This window comes from Microcaecilia unicolor, chromosome 10, assembly GCF_901765095.1.
Source record: "Microcaecilia unicolor chromosome 10, aMicUni1.1, whole genome shotgun sequence".
NCBI lineage: Eukaryota > Metazoa > Chordata > Amphibia > Gymnophiona > Siphonopidae > Microcaecilia > Microcaecilia unicolor.
The window spans coordinates 7,248,294-7,272,060 of record NC_044040.1 but is presented as its reverse complement, the minus strand read 5'-3'; the positions used below and the strand labels follow the sequence as shown (position 1 = coordinate 7,272,060).

Genomic DNA, 23,767 nt, shown 5'->3' with positions numbered 1-23,767 from the left:
AAACAGGCATAGTCAAGATGAATGGAAAAAAAGTCTGATAGATGAATAGACCAAATCCCATCTAAAAATAAAAAGCAAGTACTTGCCTCCATGGACAGAATTACTTGTCTAGCATGAAAGTTCTTGGAAGGCTGAAAGAGGACCGAGGAAAATTTTTAAGAATAATCTGTGCTCTTATAACTTGAATAATCATGACTTCTCAGTACTGAGGCAAGACGCAGTGAAGAAACAGAAGAGAATTCCTCCTTATCATTGTTAATTTTGAGAAGTTTGATGTAAAGAGCTCTACTGGGAGAATTGAAGAAGAGTGTTATATAGTAACAGTAGTGGAGGAAAAGGGATTAAAAAAAATATCAAAGAATGCCTGAGTAATTATGACTCAATTGAATAATAGAAGAAAAGGGATTCTTAAGAACACTGTAATAATCTTGCAGATGTTCCTTGCACAAAATAGGGATTGTGAAGTTTAGTTCTCTTCCTGCCCATTTGGATTGTTTCATGAGACGGAATCCCAGATGATATCATGATTTCCTATGACAACATTTAGGATGGTGAACAGTTAAAGGAGCTATTTTTTCCCACTTTCTTCCAATTCCTTCATGTTGACATTCCAGATCCGGATCTGTCTGGACAAGGATAAGTTATCAAACTTTGAAAAAAGGAACATTTAGATAAGAACACGTTTAAATCCACTTTGGCTAAATTCCAGGTCAGCTTGGAAGAGTATAGCTTAATACTTAAAAACAGAAGAGAACTTGAAAGGAGACCATGACATCAGAAAAATAAAGAAACAGTTTAATAACCAACAGAAGGAACTTGATTTAAAGACAATCTAGAGTGCAACTCACTCGCACGGCAATGGAGAAAGGATGTGCTGAGAGAACGCTAGACCAGTTATAAAGGATATGAAGTTATTATCAATTATTTTAGTTGGGTTACTTGCATTAACATTGAAATCAGCTAAAATGATCACATTTCTAAATCATGTACAGTAATATCAGATACAAAGAGTAAGCGTTCATCCCACAAGTGAACTGGCATAGACAGAGGACGATAGAGAATGAAAAACAGAAGAATCAATGAAGCGCAATAATGTATCTATGAGACACGTTTATATATTGTAATGGAATCGTATATGCAAATAAGACAGCTATACAATCCTACTTTTTATTTCTACAAAGTGCTGTATACCTGGGGGAGGGGGAGGATGCTATGATGGAGGTAGCCACAACGCAGTCTTTAAGCCATGTCTCTGTCATACACAATGGTGATCTAATATAAAGCCCTGTACTACTGGGTCACTTTGCTCCATAAGGATCTAAGGGGAGCCACTGCTTGCCCTGGGATTGGTAGCATGGAATCCCACTACTATTTGGGATTTTCCAGGTACTTGTGACCTGCATTGGCCACTGTTAGAAGCAGGATACTGGGCTAGATGGACCACTTCTCTGACCCAATATTTATTTATTACATTAGTACCCCGTGCTTTCCCACTCATCGCAGGCTCAATGCGGCTTACATAGTAACAAGAGAATACAATCAATAGCAACAGAATCAACAAAGGAGAATGTGATAGGACAAATGAACAAGGAGTAAATGGGATAGAATAAGCTATTCTTATTTTCTTAAGGTTTCAGTGACACTGCATGAAGAGGTTCAGTCCTTTGGCTTGGTATATATTCAGTAGATATACGTAGGCAAGATGTCAGAGCCCTTGTGCTACAGGAAGCAAAGGATAAAACTTGAGAGGAAAGTCTTAGTCCACAATGAACCACCATAAACATGAGCTGTACCATATTCAAAGTCCTGTATGAATTAGTCAGGTAGAGGATAGTAAACAGAAGAAATAAGCAATAAAATGAACAATGATAAAGGCCACTTAAGAAATACCTGTTCACTTTAGAGATAAAAAGGAGCTTAAAACCCACACCTTTGTAATCAAGCAGCTAAGTGCTCTGACCACCCCACCCCCATCTTGCGTCTTCCTTACTTCCTCCTCAGATGTACTTCTGTTTTTTTTTGCAGAAGGTTTTAAATTTTAGATCTATGTGATTTTTCTGAACTCTTGCACGGCCAGCGCTGTAAAACAAAACCAACGTCCATTAAAGAAAGTAGAGCCAGAGTGGGTTGCCATGGCAACATGTTGGCCATCACACATTTTCAGAAGTCTTAAAATGCTGGTATCTTACAAGGCTGCCTCTGTCCTCAAAATAAAGTGTGCATTTTATAATCTGTACTTACAGCAGAACAAGAAAAAAAAAAGAATACAATTTCTAGTTAGACAAAATCATTACGTTCTTCCCTCTCCCTTATTTGTGGGCTGATTTATCTTTCTTGATTAGATAATAGAAAGGCTTTCAGATGCTTCGTATACTTCCATTAGCTGAGCTGCTTTGGTTGAGGGACAAAAAAAATCCTATATCCATGCTGATAATGTGTAACTACTTATACCCACTGAACCAGATCTACCCTAACGGCAACTCAGGAATGGGCAAAACCAACAAATTCTACCTGAACTCAAGCAAAACAGAGATTCTATGGGTTCCCAACACAAATGGACAAATACGTGACAATAAAATACCATTTGGGAAGTATAAACTTCCTCTAAAATTACAGAAAGAGCAGACCAGAAGGAACCAGCAACACAAAAGAAACAACAGCAAAGATCCAGTTTAGTGGGTTGGACAGGAACAAAAAAGCGGAGCCTTGGATCGTGTTTTGGCCGAGTACCTTCATTTGGGATTGCATTGTAAGGACTTCCATACACTGCTCAAATCAGAACATACAGAGTCAAACTGATTAGGGTAAGTCAGTCGAAGTCTGCATTTTTAGACATCATTATTTAAAAGGCAATTATAAATAAGATTGCAACAGGACTGAGCTGAGTACCTGAGTAATTTTGTTAATGTTTATGCATTACTATGAATTTATGGCTATGGGTTAAGTAGGCTCTGACTTTGTTGTCAGGTCTTCTGAGATTACAGTGGGCCATTAATTGTTGACATAAAATACCTAAAGTCACAACAAGAGAAGGAAAACCTCCGCAGAGCATACAGCAGTCATGAACGAAGGAGGTCAAAGAAAGAGTCACCACAGATCATGCAGCAAAAGCTTATTGAGGGATGACCCAACCTGACCAAGTTTTGGCTAAACAACCCGCATCAGGGGTGGTCTAGACTTCAATGGCACTCAAAATTACATGATCCAGACAGACATTCATCACTCCTGCAGAGAAAATACTCGCACACCACTCCCATCGATTCTTAGATGTGATGTAGGCGAAGGGCTCATCCACAGCGTAAGGTAGCTCCCACGGCAGCAACACTGACATGGCCCGCAGTCTGTTTCCCATGTCCGCGTTTTGGAATGTCTCGAATCTCTGCACCATGGACAATGTTATGAATAAATTAAGGCTTCACGTTTAACATGTTAACACGATTGTGTTAAAACTTTAATGTGGGTTAAAAATGTTAATGCAATTAACTGCCCCAACCATGGCCTTCCCTTCCAAGCCAACCATCCAGTCACTTGCTTACTCGCTGGCTGGGCTTATAAATATCTAAATAAATACAAACAAACACACACAGACAAATCACAGATGCAAAAATGTAGAATATTTGTATTGGCCAGAGCCCCTTGGAGTCCTCTGAAGGTACTCAGATGACAGAATATAATTAATAATAAAATAGATGTGAGCTGCATTTTATTTTATTTTTTTACTTCACATCTGTCCTTAAAAAAAAAAAAAAAAAGACACAAAAATGTGGATTTTTCTGGACCTTTCAGAGTGAATGTTTTACCTCATTTCCTTACGTTTATTTCTTGTTTCTAGTCCAGGTTATATACTTAAACACAAGTTTATTTTTTTTTCAAAGCTGGTAAAAGATTTTCTTTGATCCCTTAAGTTAAGCCTTCAATTCCGGCAGCAAATTGGAAGCAGTTGTTGCATATTTACCTTACCTAAAAAGCTCTATTCAACACTTTAGGGTTGTTTTTTTTGGGGGGGGGGGGGGGGGGGGATTGTTATTCTAGGTGATTTATTCTTGTTGACATGCAACTGGCAAGAAGAGACAAGTAATAGCTGTATTAGTCCACTTTGAAGATTAATTTTTTAAAAAACAGGAAAATAAGGAGACACCTTTCTATTTGACTAAATTAATACATTTCAGGAGAGATTCTATATATGACACGTAAAAAAAAAAACTGGCGTGGAAATCGGTGCCAACTAAGTGTATTCTATAAACATCGCCTACATTTAGGCGCAGTATATAGAATATGCTTAGTTGATATCTCAGTGCATAAAACTACACGCATCCATTTACACCAATGAAAACGTGGCATAAATCCCACGTGTAGATTTACACGCACTGGGCCATATTCTATAACTATGCATGTAAATTTCAGAACACCCACGAAACGCCCATTTCCCCACCTATAACCGTACCCCTTTTTGCCTCGGCGCAGTTCATTACAGAATACATTTAGCAAGTTGTGCATGTAAATTCTAATTATTGCCAATTAGTGCTCATTATTGCTGTTAAGTGCCGTTATCAGCTCTCATTAGCTTATTAAGCTTGTTACGTTACGTGAGTTGTTATAGAATCCGCTTGGATTTCAGCGCAGATCTCTAGGAGCGTTATATAGAATCTGGGGATGTTTGACTAGCTTCAGAGGTCAAATTCAACTTCCACAGTAAAGTAGAATTTCTCATTTTCCATCAATCACAAGGGGGACTGTAATTGGTTATTACTGTAGAATGTGTTGCAGTGGGGGGGGGGGTCTTTTCTTTTTTAAGTTCTCTAGCCATGATGGTTAAATGTTTTATGCATTTATAAATAAAAGGTGCTCAAAGATGAGCAGCCGATTCCGGTGCCAGGGCTTTCGCCTGCTGAAACCAAGTGCAATTTCCAGAGTCCACTCCCAGTATTCTATGAACACTACATGCAAATTTTAGGAATGCCAATGACCTGCCCAATTACCTCCCATGGCCACGTCCTCTTCTGGGTTGCATACTATAGGATTTGGGCACACATTGTTACAGAATGGCGCTTAGCAAAATGTGCGCCCAATTCCAAATTAGCACCCTAGTCAATTTAAGTATTTAACAATTTTTATTGATGACAAGTCCAACAACAGGTGTATACAAAGAATCCAATCGCAGTACATACATAAAGAGTGTCTTACAAACGGTCATCACACTTTTTTTACAGTTTTATCCCCCCTCCCTACCCACTGTTCTAGTTTAAAGCATCTGTTAGTGTTGACAACCCTAACACCAAAGAAACAGGCTAAATAGGTATCATCAACAGAATAAGTATGGAATGGCCTCCCAAAAGCTGTGAAAACAATCCACGACCACCTGAACTTCAGGAAATCACTAAAAACCAACCTCTTCAAAACGGCTTACCCCAACTACCCCATGTAAACCTCTTCACCCAGCAAGACTATAATCGTACTGGACAACAAGCAATCTTCATCCCTTCCGACCCTCCACTTATACCTAATACGATCACTATATAACCTTGTATCTGTTATCAACCGACTAGGCAAACGCCTCTGACGGTACTATGTAAGCCACATTGAGCCTGCAAATAGGTGGGAAAATGTGGGGTACAAATGCAACAAATAAATAAATGAAAAAAAAATTACCCCCCCAATCCCCCAGGAAAAATAAAATCCCATCTCCCAATCCTCTCCACCAGGAATCTCTCTCAATTGAGGCATAACAGCTATAATAGGGAAGTGAGGGTTCTACTCCTTCCGACTTGCCCCGTCCCACAGAAAGATAAGGAGCATTCTCCCGAGCCAATTTAATTGGACGCACATCGTGAACTGGCGCCCAAGTATCTGCGCTTTATTTTGGACACCATATACAGAATTTGGGGGTTAAAGCATATGTGTTTTAAATGAATGTGCCAGTGTGTATGGCAGTTCCACTGTTCCATCTGTAGACAGAAGACGCTCCAAGTGAAAGGCACAGACAGATAACATGATGGCAGATGAAGATCATACAGACTGACCACAGCTCTACAATCCCTTCTTCTACCTGCTTATCCCATTCTTTGCTGAATTTTGATACGCTGCTTGCTCGGTTTCTCTTTTTGATGCGACGGTCTAGCTCATCTGAGTAAATTTCTGGTGTGTAGGAGTGAGAGGTAACAGCTGTGACACTTGACTGCAGATCACCAATAAACTGCAGAGCTGAAAAATGTCTATGAGTCTGGTACCATGAAAACAGTACCAAGGCACCAGAGTGGAAGAGGTTTCTCCAAGCTAGCCTGGTCTTCAGAACAAAACTAGATGAGCCTTGTAGTTTTATCATGGGAGGAACGTATGGAGACCACAGTCTGACAGCTACTCTTGTATCTTATCATGTATGCTTCTATCCGTCTGGTACTTTTTTTTCATTTTAATCAGTTGAAACAGTTGAATTTTACAGCTCTACAGCCCGGGTTACTGAGGCTTCAGAGACATCTACACTGGCTGGCCACGTAGATTTTGCAAAAGATGTCGATCACTAAGCATTATCCAAGGCTGGCATAACCAGTAGGCAAGACTGGACAGTCGCCTAGAGTAGCTGCTGCTGAGGGGCAGCCAGGAGCAGCAGCAAAGGCTAAAAATAGATCCTGAGAGTCACACGTGCATTGATGGTTTACTTGCTCTTGATCTGTGGGAAGGAAGATTGAGGTGATGCTGAAAAGCTTTCACTTGTACTTTCTGCTCCTCCTGTATGTGACCGATAAGGAAGTTTGTTAGCAGTGTACTTCTGTGGTGTGTGGTGAGTAAACTAAAAAGGGCATTTTTAAGGGGGGACGGGTTTGAGAAATTTAAGTTCATGCTGGCGTGGGAAAAAGTCCTAGAGGCAGAGTTCAATAAGAAGAGACAGGGGTGATATTCAAAGAGGAGGGGAGAGTATTGATTTCCAGTCTCATAAAGGAAAATGTATTTAAGCCATTATATAGATAGTATTTTCACATCATCAGGAATTAAAGCTGTGTATCCTGGAGGCGTTAGGACTCTGCCGGCAAGGGTGTTCTGAAGAGGGAACTTTTCAGCCCATCTGGTGGACCTGCCTCATGAATAAAGTCTTTTGAGATGGGATGGTGGAGATAATGAGGGACTGATAGAACAGAAGAGGAGGAATGGGCAAGTTAAATAAGTTTATGAGGAAGCATTCTTTGAATTAAAGAGAGGATCTCGAGTTAAAACGGAGGGAGCAAGTCAATTTAACCCTGCCAGGAATTCTATGAATGAGACGGGGGAGGACGTCCATGGGAGGAATTCTGGGGAGACAAATGAAAAGTATTAGTTGGTCAAGTTACAACTGATCACCCATAAATTATGTTGGAAGGATTTGAAACGTTTAAACATCTGCATAAAGACAGACATTAAGATAATAAAAATTTGAAAAAAAAAGTCTACTTAGTGTTCCAGCACACACTTGTTCTGCACGGTGAATGAAATATGAGCTAAGGATAACCTCACTTTGCCCTACGTTTCAGTTGGAAGGTCTTGAAATATGAGTAAACAGGACTTCTGAAAAGAAAGTGAGGATGCTGAAAGTTTTGAACACTGCACCTTTCTTCTTCTAGACAAGATTGGTTGTGGGAAAAGATTAGAAATAAGCATTAATGTACCACTGACCAACATTCAGCAACCGACAGAGCAAAGATGTGGATAAAGATGAGCCGGTCGATAGTGCGTATCTGGATTTTCAAAAGGCATTTGACAAAATACCTCATGAAAGACTCCTGAGGAAATTAGAGAGTCATGGGATAGGAGGTAACGTCCTATTGTGGATTTAAAACTGGTTAAAAGGTAGAAAAAAAAAAGAGCTGTTAAAAATCAACTGTCAAAGTTGTTAAATCGCAAGACGATTGTGAAAAATTGTAGGCAGACCTTATGAGACTGAGCATCCCAATGGCAGATGACGTGCACTCCGCTCCATGGATAAATCCTTCTTATCTGTTCCCTTCTCCACTACTGCCAACTCCAGACTTCGCGCCTTCTGTCTCGCTGCACCCTATGCCTGGAATAAACTTCCTGAGCCCCTACGTCTTGCCCCATCCTTGGCCACCTTTAAATCTAGACTGAAAGCCCACCTCTTTAACATTGCTTTTGACTCGTAACCACTCGCCTCCACCTACCCTCCTCTCCTCCTCCCTGTACACATTAATCGATTTGATTTGCTTACTTTATTTTTGTCTATTAGATTGTAAGCTCTTTGAGCAGGGACTGTCTTTCTTCTATGTTTGTGCAGCGCTGCGTACGCGTTGTAGCGCTATAAAAATGCTAAATAGTAGTAGTAGTAGAGGAGTAGCCTATTGGTTAGTGCAGTGGAGCTCCTTGTGACTCTGGGTAAGTCATTAAACCCTCCACTGCACCTGGTACAAAATAATACCTGAATATATGTAAACCGCTTTGAATGTAGTTGCAAAAACCTCAGAAAGGCGGTATATCAAGTCCCATTTCCCTTTCCCCCTTTCCCTTATGACATCACAATATCAGAAGTGAGCCAGGTATCGGGCAATCAAGCCATTGTGACATCACTGATGAGGTTGGCTCTTATTGGTGGAATGAGTGGAGGAGTAGCCTAGTGGTTAGTGCAGTGGACTTTGATCCTGGGGAACTGTATTGGGCAATCAAGCCATTGTGACATCACTGATGAGGTTGGCTCTTATTGGTGGACTGAGCCTCCACCTCCCTCCTCTCCTCCTTCCTGTACACATTAATTGATTTGCTTACTTTATTTTTTGTCTATTAGATTGTAAGCTCTTTGAGCAGGGACTGTCTTTCTTCTATGTTTGTGCAGCGCTGCGTACGCCTTGTAGCGCTATAGAAATGCTAAATAGAGGTAGTAGCAGCAAGTACAAAGTTATGGAAGTAGGAAAGAGGAACCCAAAACTATAGATATGTGATGCAAGGTTCCATATTAGAAGTCATCACCCTGGAAAAAGATCTAGGTGTCATTCTTGAAACCCTCTGCTCAGTGTGCAGCAGCAGCAGCTAAGTAAGCAAACAGAATGTTAGAAAACAAAAATGAGGTTATAATAATGCCTTTATATTGCTCGGTGATCTGACTGCACCTCTAACACTATGTGCAATTCTGGTCACCACATCTCAAAAAAAGCGGAATTAGATAAGGTACAGAGAAAGGCAACAAAAATGATAAAGAGGATAGGATGACTTCCCTATGAGGAAAGGCTTCAGCTTGGAGAAGAGACAGCTGAGGGGAGATATGATAGAGGTATATAAAACATTGAGTGGATAGGAATTGCTTGTTTACTCTTTCCAAAAATACTAGGACTAGGGGGCATGTAATGAAGCTACTAAGTCAGTGATTCCCTTCCCAAGCCTGGTCCTGGAGGCATCTCAGCCAGTCAGGTTTTCAGGATGTCCACAATAAATATTCATGAGATAGATTTGCATGCAGTGGAGGCATGGGACTTTGTTACCCCTGGTTCTTAAAGAAGACGACAGCGCATAAAAGTTTTGCAAACTTTGTAGCACATCTGAAGAAGAGACGTAGCCTAATGAGTCGAGCAGTGGACTGAGAACCAAGGAAATTGAATTCTGACCTTACTTCTCTCACCGATGCTCCTTGTGACCTTAGACAACTCACTTCACCCTCTATTATACAATCATTGTAAGACTTTTGAGGTGTACTTCCTGCCTAGTCTGACGCCTATTGGGAAGTTACACATGAAAGACTTTTTTCTGGTTAGCCCCCTCTTTATGGAGTGGGTTTTCTAAATAAGAGCAGAGGAGAATTTTAAGAAATTTAAGATTCTTTTAAAAACATATTTTAAAAATTAGCTTTTGGTATGCAGATGGATGCTCTATTGTCATTTGTTTTGATTAGAGGTATCTTTGATCTTGTATGAATGATTAGGTCTTTTTTATCATTAACTGGAGTTCTTTTAATTCATGCGTAATTTTATTAATTTGTTAATTGCTTCGATCCTGTTAACAGCATGGTAATATATAAAACTAGTAAAAAAGGCCCGTTTCTGACACAAATGAAACGGGCGCTAGCAAGGTTTTCCTCGGAGTGTGTATGTTTGGGAGAGTGTATGTGAGAGTGACTGTGTGAGAGTGTGTGAGAGAGAGAGTGAGTCTGGGTGTGAGTGTGTTTGTGAGAATGAGAGTGTGTGCAAGTGTGTATGTGAGACACAGTGTGAGTGTGTGTGTGTGCGAGAGAGAGAGTGTGTGTGACACACAGATTCTCTGTGAGAGTGAGTGTATGAGACCAAGCGAGTGTGTGAGTGACTGTGTGGCACATAGAGAGTGAATGTGATACATTGTGAGACAGAGTGAGTGAGAGTCAGAAAGACATTGTATATGAGAGAGAGAGTGTGAGCCTTGCCCTCCCAATCCATGCCCATCTGTCCCCTGCCCCCTCCATTCATCCTTTTCCAGCAATTCCCCTCTCTCCCTGAGCCCTGCCATCTCAATCCATGCCCATCCATGCTTCTCTGTCCCCTCCATTCATCATTTTCCAGCAATTGCCCTCTCTCCCTGAGCCCTGCCATCTCAATCCATGCCCATCCATGCTTCTCTGTCCCATGCCCCCTCCATTCATCCTTTTTACAGCAATTCCCCTCTCACCCTGAGCCCTGCCATCTCAATCCATGCCCATCCATGCTTCACTGTCCCCTGCCCCCTCCATTCATCCTTTTCCATCAATTCCCCTCTCACCCTGAGCCCTGCCATCTCAATCCATGCCCATCCATGCTTCTCTGTCCCCTGCCCCCTCCATTCATCCTTTTCCAGGAATTCCCCTCTCTCCCTTCCATGACCCCCCCTCGCATCCATGCTCTTCTGTCTCCCATGTCCCAGCATGTCCCGCCCCCTTCTTCCCCCCCCCCTTCGCATCCTTGCTGTCGTTTCTCCTCTGCCCTCCCGCTCCCATTGTTCAACTGCCCACCCTCTTCTCTTCCCCCTACATCCCTTTTTTTTTTTTTTTTAATTTACCTCCGTGGCGGCAGTTCCGGCAGCGCAGCGTCAGGGAAGGAGGCGGCGCTCCCGACGTATAGCCTTCCCTTCGTTGTGTTCCGCCTTCTTCCGATGTCATCCTTGACATCAGAAGAAGGCGGAACACAGCGAAGGGAAGGCTAGAGACGTCAGGAGCGCCGCCTCCTTCCCTGACGCTGCGTTTTGTTTTTTTTTTGCGCCGTCGACGTCATGACGTTTGCCCTGGACGTCATGACGTTTGACGCGAGGGCGGGGCAGAGACGGTTGGCAGCCTGGCTGGCTTCACACCACGAATCCACGAACCCTAAGAAATGTTTGAGTGACTTCAGAACGTTGTCCTCATTAGAACGTTCACGGTGCGTTTTATTATATTAGACTAGTAAAAATGGCCCGTTTCTGGCACCGATGAAATGGGCGCTAGCGGACACGGGACTCCCTTCCCCTCCCCGTACCTGTTCCGTCGGCCCAGAAAAGAAAGAACCCCCTCTTTCCTCCCGTAGCAGTGGCTTCCTTGCTGCATGGTGTGGGAGTCCGGCTCTCGGCATTTCAAAATGGCTGCCGAGAGTTGAAGTCTCGCGAGGCAACTTGAGCTCTCGGCGGCCATTTTGAAATGCCGAGAGCCGGACTCCCACACCATGCAGCAAGGAAGCCACCGCTATGGGAGAAAAGAGGGGGCTCTTTCTTTCCTGGGCCGACGGAACAGGTACCTCTAGACCACCAGGGAGACACGCGTAAGGGGAGGGGAGGTGACAGGGAGGGAGGGAGGTTGGTGAGGTTAAGCGTGTGCTACCATGGGCGGGGCTATGTGGCGAAAGGGGCGGGGTTCATGTGCACGTCAGCGGCAGCTGGGATTTGTTGGAAGGGGATTTGTTTTCATGTTCCGCCCTCGACGTCATCACATGTGACGCGAGGGCGGGGCATGAAGATGTTGTGGTGGCTTCACCACCATGAAACCACGAACCGGTGTGTGAGTGACTTCAGTGACGTCAGTGTCCTCAGAACGTTGAGGCTGCGTTTTATTATAGTAGATATTTAATAAACAATTATAACTTAGGAGCCCTTTTAATAAGATGCGTTAGGCAGTAATGCATACGTAACTCAGCTTAAAATGACATATCACGGGACATACTCAGGCGTCCTGCAGTAACTGCCACATCAGCATGCATGAGTGCTAGTCCAGGCACTAAAAAATGTGGGGGTTTTGGGAGGGAACACATCAGGGGGGAGTGGAGCAGAGAGTGATCATTCCTGTGCTAATCAGTGCATCCACATTAGTACTCATTTGCCCTCCTCCTCCCCTGTTCCTCTTTACCCTGTAATTTCCCTTGCCCGTAATGTCTTGTCTGTCCGTTTTACCTAGATTGTAAGCTCTTTGAGCAGGGACTGTCTCTCTATGTCAAGTGTTCAACGCTGCGTGCGTCTGGTAGCGCTATATAAATGCTATTAGTAGTAGTACATTGCTGACTGGTTAGCAATGATTTACCGCACAAATCCTTACTACCTACAAAATGGGTGGCGGTATGTACTCGTAGTAATTTTTTTAAATGGAAGCTCGGTAATGGCAATATTAGCTTATGGCCATTAATACAAAAAAAAAAAAAAAACAGAAAATCAGCCATTTTTTGGCTGCAGTAACAACGACCTTAACATGTGGGAAAGATCCGCATAAGGACAAACTAAGGCCAGTTTTTGCCACAGCTTGGTAAAAGGATCCCTTTAGGACTCTGGAGAAAAACTAGAAAAAGCATTTGAGATTTTTACCCTATATTTTATATGTCACCCAAGATGCTATTTAAGTGTTTCAACGAAGTTTTACCTAAGTCTGACAATGTAACTATTTCAAGTGTAAATATGGAGAATAAGAAGGGAACCAGGGATGCCAATAGAGGGAGCCGGAGGGGCAAGATTTCCCCGGGCTCAGCCTCCAGCATTAAATTCTCCCCCCACCCGGTTCAGTACCTTGCTCGTCTTCCCTCCTCCCCTCAGCAGTGCTCCTGCAGACTACTGGCAGCACCAAATAAGAAAGCAACCTGGCTCCGGCTGACCTTGGAAGTGTTTCCTCTGCTTTGTCCCGCCTCCTCTGACACAATTTCCTGTGTCCGCACAGGCGGGACACCCAGCAGAGTAAACACTTCAGAGGCCAGCCAGAGGTAAGTTGCTTTTTTTTTTTTTTTAATGCTGCTGGCAGTCTGCAGGAACACTGCCAAGGGGAGGAGGGAAAGACGAGAGATATTGGACCGGGTGAGGGGTCGTTGCCGGAGGGGGGGCAGGCAGGGGTGTGGTGGCAGTGAGCAGGCCGGGGGGGAGGGGGTAGCTGAAGGAAAGCGGGGGGGGGGGGGGGGGGGGGGCGAGCCCAGCTTTGTCTCTCAGTGGCTCGGGAGGGAACCTATGATGAGTTGTCAATGCAAGACAACATACCATCCTGCCTACCCTCATTAGTTTCTCCTGTGATACTAACAAGTTGGCAGGTTTGAAAGCTTACTTTAAAGAGAAGTATTTCCTATCTGTGGGAGGAAAATTCAGGAGTTTCCAAATGTGGCTTAGGGTTACCCAGCTACGAAGAAAAGCATTTGGCAGTTAAAACCAAAGGCATTTTCAGGGGAATTTCAAAAAGAAACTAGCCCACACTCAACTGCCGAATTAAACGTACAGCTTGAACATTTGCTTCCAGATAAGAAGCGACGTGATTAGTTTCCTCTTTTTTTGTCAGACATTTAGGTGAGCCAGATTTTTTTTTTTTTTACATTTGACCCCGCGCTTTCCCACTCATGGCAGGCTCAGTTGCAGCTTACATGGGGCAATGGAGGGTTAAGTGACTTCCCAGAGTCACAAGGACCTGCCTGTGCCTGAAGTGGGAATCGAACTCAGTTCCTCAGGACCAAAGTCCACCACCATAACCACTAGGCCACTCCTCCACTGATGCTACTATTTGAGATTCTACATGGAATGTTGCTATTCCACTAGCAACATTCCATGTAGAAGTCGGCCCTTGCAGATCACCAATGTGGCCGCGCAGGCATCTGCTTCTGTGAGTCTGACGTCCTGCACGTACGTGCAGGACGTCAGACTCACAGAAACAGAAGCCTGCGCAGCCTTCTACATGGAATAGCAACATTCCATGTAGAATCTCCAATAGTAGCAACATTCCATGTTGTTGTTACATTTGTACCCCACGCTTTCCCACTCATAGCAGGTTCAATGCGGCTTACATATTATATACAGGTACTTATTTGTACCTGGGGCAATGGAGGGTTAAGTGACTTGCCCAGAGTCACAAGGAGCTGCCTGTGCCTGAAGTGGGAATCGAACTCAGTTCCTCAGTTCCCCAGGACCAAAGTCCACCCCCCTAACAACTAGGCCACTCCTCCACTGTTGCTACTACTTGAGATTCTACATGGAATGTTGCTATTCCACTAGCAACATTCCATGTAGAAGTCGGCCCTTGCAGATCACCAATGTGGCCGCGCAGGCTTCTGCTTCGTCAGACTCACAGAAACAGAAGCCTGCGCAGCCTTCTACATGGAATGTTGCTAGTGGAATAGCAACATTCCATGTAGAATCTCCAATAGTAGCAACATTCCATGTAGAATGTCCAATAGTAGCAACATTCCATGTAGAATCTCCAATAGTATCTATTTTCTTTTTGTTACATTTGTACCCTGCGCTTTCCCACTCATGGCAGGCTCAATGCGGCTTACATGGGGCAATGGAGGGTTAAGTGAGTTGCCCAGAGTCACAAGGAGCTGCCTGTGCCTGAAGTGGGAATCGAACTCAGTTCCTCAGGACCAAGGTCCACCACCCTAACCACTAGGCCACTCCTCCACTGATGCTACTATTTGAGATTCTACATGGAATGTTGCTATTCCACTAGCAACATTCCATGTAGAAGTCGGCCCTTGCAGATCACCAATGTGGCCGCGCAGGCATCTGCTTCTGTGAGTCTGACGTCCTGCACGTACGTGCAGGACGTCAGACTCACAGAAACAGAAGCCTGCGCAGCCTTCTACATGGAATAGCAACATTCCATGTAGAATCTCCAATAGTAGCAACATTCCATCTAGAATCTCCAATAGTAGCAACATTCCATGTTGTTGTTACATTTGTACCCCACGCTTTCCCACTCATAGCAGGTTCAATGCGGCTTACATATTATATACAGGTACTTATTTGTACCTGGGGCAATGGAGGGTTAAGTGACTTGCCCAGAGTCACAAGGAGCTGCCTGTGCCTGAAGTGGGAATCGAACTCAGTTCCTCAGGACCAGAGTTCACTACCCTAACCACTAGGCCACTCCTACACTACCTATGCAACTTACTTTTGGTATTAACCTCTATCCCCAATGATGTTACATTTCTTTGATTTCAGTACTTCTGTCTAATACCTAAAATAACAATAAAAAAAACACGTCCTGCTACTGTGGGCTACGATAGCACAGCAGCATTGATGGATAAATCGCACAGAAATGACATATGGAAGGAAGCAATTCTAATTTAAAGCACTGTCTCCCAACCCATTCTTGGAGGTCAATGTGGTTGTCAGTACAGCCACAATGACATACAGAGACATCCAACATCTTGTCTTGCATATATCTCACTCTGACCTTGTCGCTCTTAAAGCATTTTTTTTTAATCCATGTATTAACAAAGGTGAAAAGAAGAGCAAATGACAGCCAGCATGGTTAAAGGAAGAAGAAAAAGAGGCAATTGGAGCCAAAAGAACATCTTTCAGAATATGGAAAAAAGATCAGAATGAAGAATTCAAAAAGCAAAATAAGCACTGGCAAGTCAGATGCAAAGCATTCATAAAGAAGTCCAAAACAGAATATTCATTTATTTTATTTACTACATTTATATCCCGCCTTTATCCAAGGCAGGTAACAACAGTCACATACGTAGTTTTAAACCGGTAACAATCGCTAAGCATATGAAGGTAAAACATGAGGTGGTGGAGATGAAAACGGTAACGGAATTCAAACATGCGTGGGATAAACATAAAGGAATCCTGTGCAGAAGGAATGGATCCTCAGGAGCTTAGCTGAGATTGGGTGGCAGAGCCAGTGGGGGGAAGAGGGGTTGGTGGTTGGGAGGCGGGGATAGTGCTGGGCAGACTTATACGGTCTGTGCCAGAGCCGGTGGTGGGAGGCGGGGCTAGTGCTGGGCAGACTTATACGGTCTGTGCCAGAGCCGATGGTGGGAGGCGGGACTGGTGGTTGGGAGGCGGGGATAGTGCTGAGCAGACTTACACGGTCTGTGCCAGAGCTGGTGGTTGGGAGGCGGGGCTAGTGCTGGGCAGACTTATACAGTCTGTGCCAGAGCCGGTGGTGGGAGGCGGGGCTGGTGGTTGGAGGCGGGGCTGGTGGTTGGGAGGCGGGGCTAGTGCTGGGCAGACTTGTACGGTCTGTGCCCTGAAAAAGACAGGTACAAATCAAGGTAAGGTATACACAAATGAGTTTATCTTGTTGGGCAGACTGGATGGACCATGCAGGTCTTTTTCTGCCGTCATCTACTATGTTACTATGATCAATTAAATGGTCCTAACCGAAAAAGAGAAAAAAGAAGAAAAAGAAAGAGTCAATCAGCTAAGTCTTCATGTGGTCAAAAAGGCTTTCACAAACGTTTTTAGTAGCCGTTTGAATTGTTAGATGTCTTCGCATGATCTCAGGTATTGAAGTGGAGTTCCTCAGGGGTCGGTGTTAAGGCTTATTCTGTTTAATATATTTGTGAGACATATTACTGAAGGGTTGGAAGGAAAGGTTTGCCTTTTTGCGGATGACACAAAGATAGCCAATAGAGTGGATAACCTGAATGAAGTAGAAACAATGAGACAAGATCTCCAAAAGTTAGAATGGTCGAGGGTCTGGCAGTTAAAATTTTAATGCCAAGAAGTGCAGAAACCCAAAAGAGAGATACCGGATAGGAGGGGAGAAATCAGTAAGCTCGACTCAGGAGAGAGACCTTGGGGTATTGGTGTCAGAGAATATGAAGGTGAAGAAACAATGTGACAAGGCGACGGCTTAAGAGGTTAAGACTCTTCAGCTTCCAAAGAGACAGCTGAGGGGGAATATGATAGAGATCTACAAAATCCTGAGTACTGTAGAATGGGTAAACATAAAATTTCTTTTTTATTCTTTCAAAAAGTACAAAGACTATTTTTACACTGAACAAGAGGAAATATTTTTTCGCTCGATGAATAGTTAAGCTCTGAAACTCGTTGCCAGAGGACATGGTATCAGCGGTGTTTCTAGGCTTGAAAAAAGGTCTGAACAAATTCCTGGAGGAAAAGTCTATAGTCTGCTATTGATACAGAGAAGTCACTGCTTGTTCCTCGGATCAGGAGCATGAATCTTGCTACTATTTGGGATTCTACCAGGTACTTATGACCTGAATTGGCCACTGTTGGAAGCAGGATACTGTTCACTGAGTAAATCTCTCTTATCTGCACCCTTCTCCTCCACTGCTAACTCCAGACTCCGTTCCTTTTATCTTGCTGCACCATATGCCTGGAATAGACTTCCTGAGCCGGTACGTCAAGCTCCACCTCTGGCCGTCTTCAAATCTAAGCTAAAAGCCCACCTTTTTGATGCTGCTTTTAACTCCTAACCCTTATTCACTTGTTCAGAACCCTTATTTTATCATCCTCACTTTAATATTCCCTTATCTCTTATTTGTCCTGTTTGTCTTTCCTAATTAGATTGTAAGCTCTGTCAAGCAGGGACTGTCTCTTCATGTCCAGTGTACAGCACTGCGTACGTCTAGTAGCGCTATAGAAATGATAAGTAGTAATAGTAGTCTTTTATTAAGGTGCACTAGCATTTTTAGCTTGTGCTGAAAGTCAGCTAGCACTAAACGCTGTGATGCCCATAAGAATATAATGGGCGTCAGAGCGTTTAGCGCCAGCTGATTTTCAGGACGAGCTAAAAATGCTAGCACACCTTAGTAAAAGACCCCCCTTAGTGTAGCTGTGTTTTAAAAAAAGATTTGGACAAATTCCTAGAGGAAAAGTCCACAATCAGTATTAAGGTGGACCTAGAGGTAAGTAGCTTGGACTTGTGCTATTTTGGGGGATTCTGCCACATTTGCTTATTTCCGATCTGACGAAGAAGGGCAACCTTCGAAAGCTAATCAAGAAATGTATTAAGTTATGTCCAATAAAAAAGGTATCATCTTATTTTCTTTTCCATGTTTTATTTTGTTTGATTTCTATTGATTGCCAGGTACTTGTAACCAGGATTGGCCACTTAGAAAAAGGATACTGGGCTAAATGGACCTTTGGTCTGACTCAATATGGCAATTCTTAACATCCTTATGAAAGAGACCACAAGAAAAACCATACCCCAATAAAAGGGAACGAGAAAAGCAATGACTGAAATCATTTTCTGAATATTCTAACAGAGAAATTAAACTCATTCTTGTTACCATATGTGAACAACATTAACCCACTTGGAGATATTACCCATGATTTAAACCTGGTACTCTGCCAAGATAAGAATGTTTCCTTTAGTTTGATTTTACAGTGCTTTGTATAATATTAAACCTGCAGTTACACCTATAAATTTCTGCTTGAGAAACCAAAACAGAGTGGAGGAGTAGACTAGTGGTTACAACAACAAGCTGAGAACCAAGGAAGCCAAGATTCAAATCTCAACAACACTTTCTGATCCTAGGAAAGTCACTTAACCCTTTCAATTGTCTCAGACAGTGAAAATAGCTACTGTGCCTGAAAAGGCAAGAGCTAACTCCATATCAACCAAACAGCAACACTACATGATCCACAACTACTAATAAGACTTCACGGAAAAAAAAAAGCTCACAAATGAATAGATGCCCAATATTTCAGAATTAGCAGTTAAGCACAGTCACTCATTCTGCACTGCCACTAGTGCACAAAGAAGTGATAAGTGCATTGACACTGTCAGTACACTTCTCACATGGTAAAGAACTTTTCTGTGCATATAACATATTGGAAACGCCCACCCCCCCCCCCAAACAAAAAAAAAAAACCAGCATAAACACATTGCACTTACCATATGCCAACAGGGCACTTCAGTGAAAGGGCCCCTTAAGTTGTAATACTTACAAAGTCAGATAATTTAGTTAACAACTATTTCCAATTTGTATATTTATTTCTATTCTAGTATACATCTAACTGATCAACCAGACACATTGCTTTTGCCACCAAAAACAGCTCAAAGAGTCTGTGTCCAGTTTATATGCTATACTGCGATGGCTGTGAACAGCCCTGGACCCGTGAAAGAGGTTGAAAAGCACAAAAGACCCATTTACACCTGATCAACTGAAACCTGGTATCCAGGGCAGAATTAAAGGCACAGGTAATCTAGGCAAATGCCTAGGACCCAAATTATTAGGAGGGGCACTGTGACATGTGGTAGTTAAGTAGCTACTAGGTAGATTTTTGCCCTGGTAAGTTGGTTATGGAAGTTTAAATGGGAACACATATCCTCATAGAGGATGTAGGTGGTGGGGGGGGGGGGCGAGGGAGTTTCTTCTTCATGTGGGCTGGTTTACCCTAAGTGTCAACATAAGCTGGTATTTTTTTGTATTTGTTTTTCTTTGTTTATATGCAGATTCTAATAAAATGTTTGTGAACTTTAAAAAAATATGGGGAGAATGTGGACCAAAATCACCCCTGCCCACAGAGATCTATCATTCTTTCCACTCTTGTTGGCAGCAGAAAAATCAGGAAGCAACGCTTTTCTTCCCTTGCAGTCAGAACCAGGCAGGGTCCCATTTGTTATTGTTTTTAAAACAGACTGATGACAGCACGGGGAATGGCTACCAAAGGGTTAGTCCTGCCCTGTGACTGATATATCCCACACCACAGCAACAAACTGCAGCGGCCGAGGGAGAGGAGGTTTAAAAGCTAAGGATGGAGAACAAATAGCATTATAGCGATCAGGTGACGATCATACACTTAAAAAAGGAGCATTACATTTCATGCAAAAGATTTCATCGCACACTTCCTTTTTTCCCTTGCTGTTTCCCTCTGGGGATCCCCGTCCCTGGGTTGAGCGAATATTTATTTATTTTTTTATTGCATTTGTATCCCACATTTTCCCACCTATTTGCGGGCTCAGTGTGGCTTACAATACATTGTGATGATGGAAATACAATGAGGCTTATTTTCAAAGCACTTAGCCTCCCAAAGTGCTTTGAAAATATGCCTCAATGTGTTACAGTACAATTATGGGTTACATTAGGCAACTTCGGACTATGGTGCGAGACAAGGACTAGGGAACCTGTTACTTTGGCAACACAAGTCAAGTCAGCAAAGCAACAAAGTTCCACTTGGACATAACTATGAAGGGGGGAAAGAGACAGACAGACTGATTAATCAATGCTCAAAGCCCACCTCTTCGGCACCTAATCACTACACCTCTACTCAGGAAATCTTAACTACTATAACTTGACATTTCGTCCTTTAGATTGTAAGCTCTTCTGAGCAGGGACCGTCCTTGTTAATTTGTACAGCGCTGCGTAACCCTAGAAATGTTAAGTAGTTAATCGGTAACTTGGGAGGGGGGAGGGGTGACCGAGAAGCGGCGGAGTCTCTCAAAGGAGCCCAAGCTGACCCTCCCCGGACTCTCAGCCCAACCGAGGTCCCCCTCCCCCCAGACACACCGGCGGCTTTTACTCACTCATGACGGAGGGGGGGGGGCGGGGAAGATCCGGGTCCGGAAAACACTGTCAAGTCCGTCGGGCTCAGCTGCTCTGTCCCGAGCCGCCTTCAGGGGCCCTCACGGGACCCCCGCGAACTCCCTCCGGGGCCGCCCTGAGCCGGACATGGCTAAACTCACGCCCTCTTCCGTATCCGGTGGGCGTCGAGAGACTTCCGCGTGGCCGGAACGTTCCGCCCCCCTGGATACGCCCACTCGCCCGCCCGCTATTGGTGCGCCCCGAGGGTCAGGTGGATCAGGCCGCGGATGACGTCAGCACGCTGACGCGACGCAGCCAGGTAGAAAGTAGAAGTCAGTCAGCTGAGCTCAGGTGAGTGATGATGATATAGGTAGAACCGCGGGGGGAAGAGGGTGCAGGGCAGTTGCATTTACCTGCACTGAATAACTAGAAAGGAGATTGACCCGGATAGAATAATACCATTAACACCCAGCTTTTATTTATTGCATTTGTATCCCACATCTTCCCACCTATTTGCAGGCTCAGTGTGGCTTACATGATTATGTTAACATTGTCATATCAGGATATCAAATACAGTAGAATTGTGCATGGTTTAAGTAAGGGAGGATAGAAGAAGGAGCATAGGAGCCAACTTTTCCAAATTATTGGGGGTGCTAAGCCCAATGGAAATAACCCCTCTATGGACACATACAAGGAATTTTCTCAATATTGGAGGTGCTCAAGCACCCACAGAGTCGGCTCCAATGAGAAGGAGGGAGTGATTAGGGTAGTTGTAGAGGGTGGGCTGCTGAGGCATAGTAGTGAGGCTGTCGGTTATCGGTTCTCATTGTAGGCTTTCTTAAAGAAGTATGTCTTCAGAGATTTGCGAAACTTAGTTATTTTGTCAATAGTTTTCAGGGCTGTAGGTAATGCATTCTATAACTGCGTACTCATGTAGGAAAAGGTAGTGGCATGCATCAGCTTGTATTTTAGTCCTTTACAGCTGGGGAAGTCCAGGTTGAGGAATTTGCGGGATGATCTTGTAGCGTTTCTGGGAGGTAGGTGTACAAGGTTTAGCATGTAGGTTGGGGCGTCTGCGTGAATGATTTCGTGTACAATCGTGCAGATCTTGAACGCAATTCGTTCCTTGAGTGGGAGCCAATGAAGTTTCTCTCTTAAGGGTTTTGCACTTTCATATTTAGTTTTTCCAAATATGAGTCTGGCGACAGTATTTTGGGCAGTTTTTTGATAGTCTGCTCTTTACAACCAGCGTACAGTGCGTTACAGTAGTCTAGATGACTTATTACCATTGACTGAGGGTGCAGAAGATGTGTCTCGGGAAGTACGGTTTTACTCTTTTGAGTTTCCACATGGAGTAGAACATCTTTTTCATCGTGTTTTTCACGTGGGTATCAAGAGTGAGGTTTCGATCAATGGTGACTCCAAGAATTTTCAAATTTCAAAATAATAACATTATACACGATCTATACAAAACCGAACTCCTATCACATGACTGACTAACCTCTTTGCTATGAATAACCAAGCACTACCACTTTAAACCTTATATCCGAATAGGGTCTCTCCTCATGTATGCTACAATCCAATTTCTTACTCAGGAACCTTCATGCAATACCATAATGGACTCTTCGTTACCATGTATGTATGCACAAGGTATATATATATATACCATGATCTGTTCCATATATGCTATGTTACATGTATGTTCCATGTATGTTACCATGTATGTATTGTAATCCTGTTACCCGGAAATGGCAACCGTAAGCCACATTGAGCCTGCAAATTGGTGAGAAAATGTGGGACACAAATGCTATAAATAAATAAATTAATTAAGATCCTGGGGCCGATATTCAAAACCTACTTATGCAGTTAAATAGTGCTTACTGGGTAGTGCCGCTGAATATCATTCTGACCGCAGCAGCACTTTCTGGTTAGTATCTGTGGAGCTGATATTGAACCAGTTAGCAGCAAAGTCTGGATAGCAAAAAGGCTATCCTAACCTTTACACCAGGCTAACCACATATGACCTGAATATTTAATCCTACTGCCCAAATATGGCTCACCATTGAATATATAAATGTGCATTTCAGCCTGCCAAACTGAAATCACCCCCTTAGTGCAACTTTTTTTTACATTAGGTATATTAAAAGCAGGAAGCCACCAAAAAAATTGGTTGGACCGCTAGATAACTGAGGAGTAAAAGGGGCAATCAGGGAAGACAAAGCCGTAGCGGAGAGATTAAATGAATTCTTTGCTTCGGTCTTCACCGAGGAACATTTGGGTGGGATACCGGTGCCGGAAATGGTATTCGAAGCTGAGGAGTCAGAAAAACTTAATGAATGCTCTGTAAACCTGGATAATGTAATGGGGTAGTTCTACAAATTGAAGAATAGCAAATCTCTTGGACCGGATGGTATTCATCCCAGAGTACTGATAGAACTGAAAAATGAGCTTGCAGAGCTATTGTTAGAAATATGTAAGTTATGCTTAAAATCGAGCATGGTACCGGAAGATTGGAGGGTGGCCAATATAACGCCAATTTTTTTAAAAGGTTCCAGAGGAGAGCCGGGAAATTATAGACCGGTGAGTCTGACGTCGGTGCCGAGCAAAACGGTAGAGCCTATTATTAAGAACAAAATTAAAGGGCATATTCAAAAGCATGGATTAATGAGTCAAAGTCAACATGGATTTAGTGAAGAGAAATCTTGCCGCACCAATCTGCTACATTTCTTTGAAGGGGTGAACAAACATGTGGATAAAGGGGAGCCAGTTGATATTGTGTATCAGGATTTTCAGAAGGCGTTTGACAAAGTACCTCATGAAAGACTCCAGAGGAAATTGGAGAGTCATGGGATAGGAGGTAGTGTTCTATTGTGGTTAAAAGATAGAAAACAGAGAGTACAGTTAAATGGTCAGTATTCTCAATGGAGAAGGGTAGTTAGTGGGGTTCCCCAGGGGTCTGTGCTGGGACCACTGCTTTTTAACATATTTATAAATGACCTAGAGATGGGAGTAACTAGTGAGGTAATTAAATTTGCTGATGACACAAAGTTATTCAAAGTCATTAAATCGCGGGAGGATTGTGAAAAATTACAAGCGGACCTTACGAGACTGGGAGACTGGGCGTCTAAATGGAAGATGAC

At 43.3% G+C, this 23,767-nt stretch overlaps 1 protein-coding gene across 1 annotated transcript in view; it reads right to left on the bottom strand.

Annotated features, from left to right (window-relative positions):
- Positions 1 to 20,793, bottom strand: part of USP6NL (USP6 N-terminal like) — a 201,273-nt gene extending 180,480 nt beyond the window's left edge. Inside the window, exon 1 of the mRNA XM_030215979.1 lies at positions 20,630 to 20,793. Coding sequence (XP_030071839.1) covers positions 20,630 to 20,633 — 4 coding nt within the window. The 5' untranslated portion in view covers positions 20,634 to 20,793. The remainder of the gene's footprint in view (positions 1 to 20,629) is intronic.
- Positions 20,794 to 23,767: the final 2,974 nt, after the last annotated feature.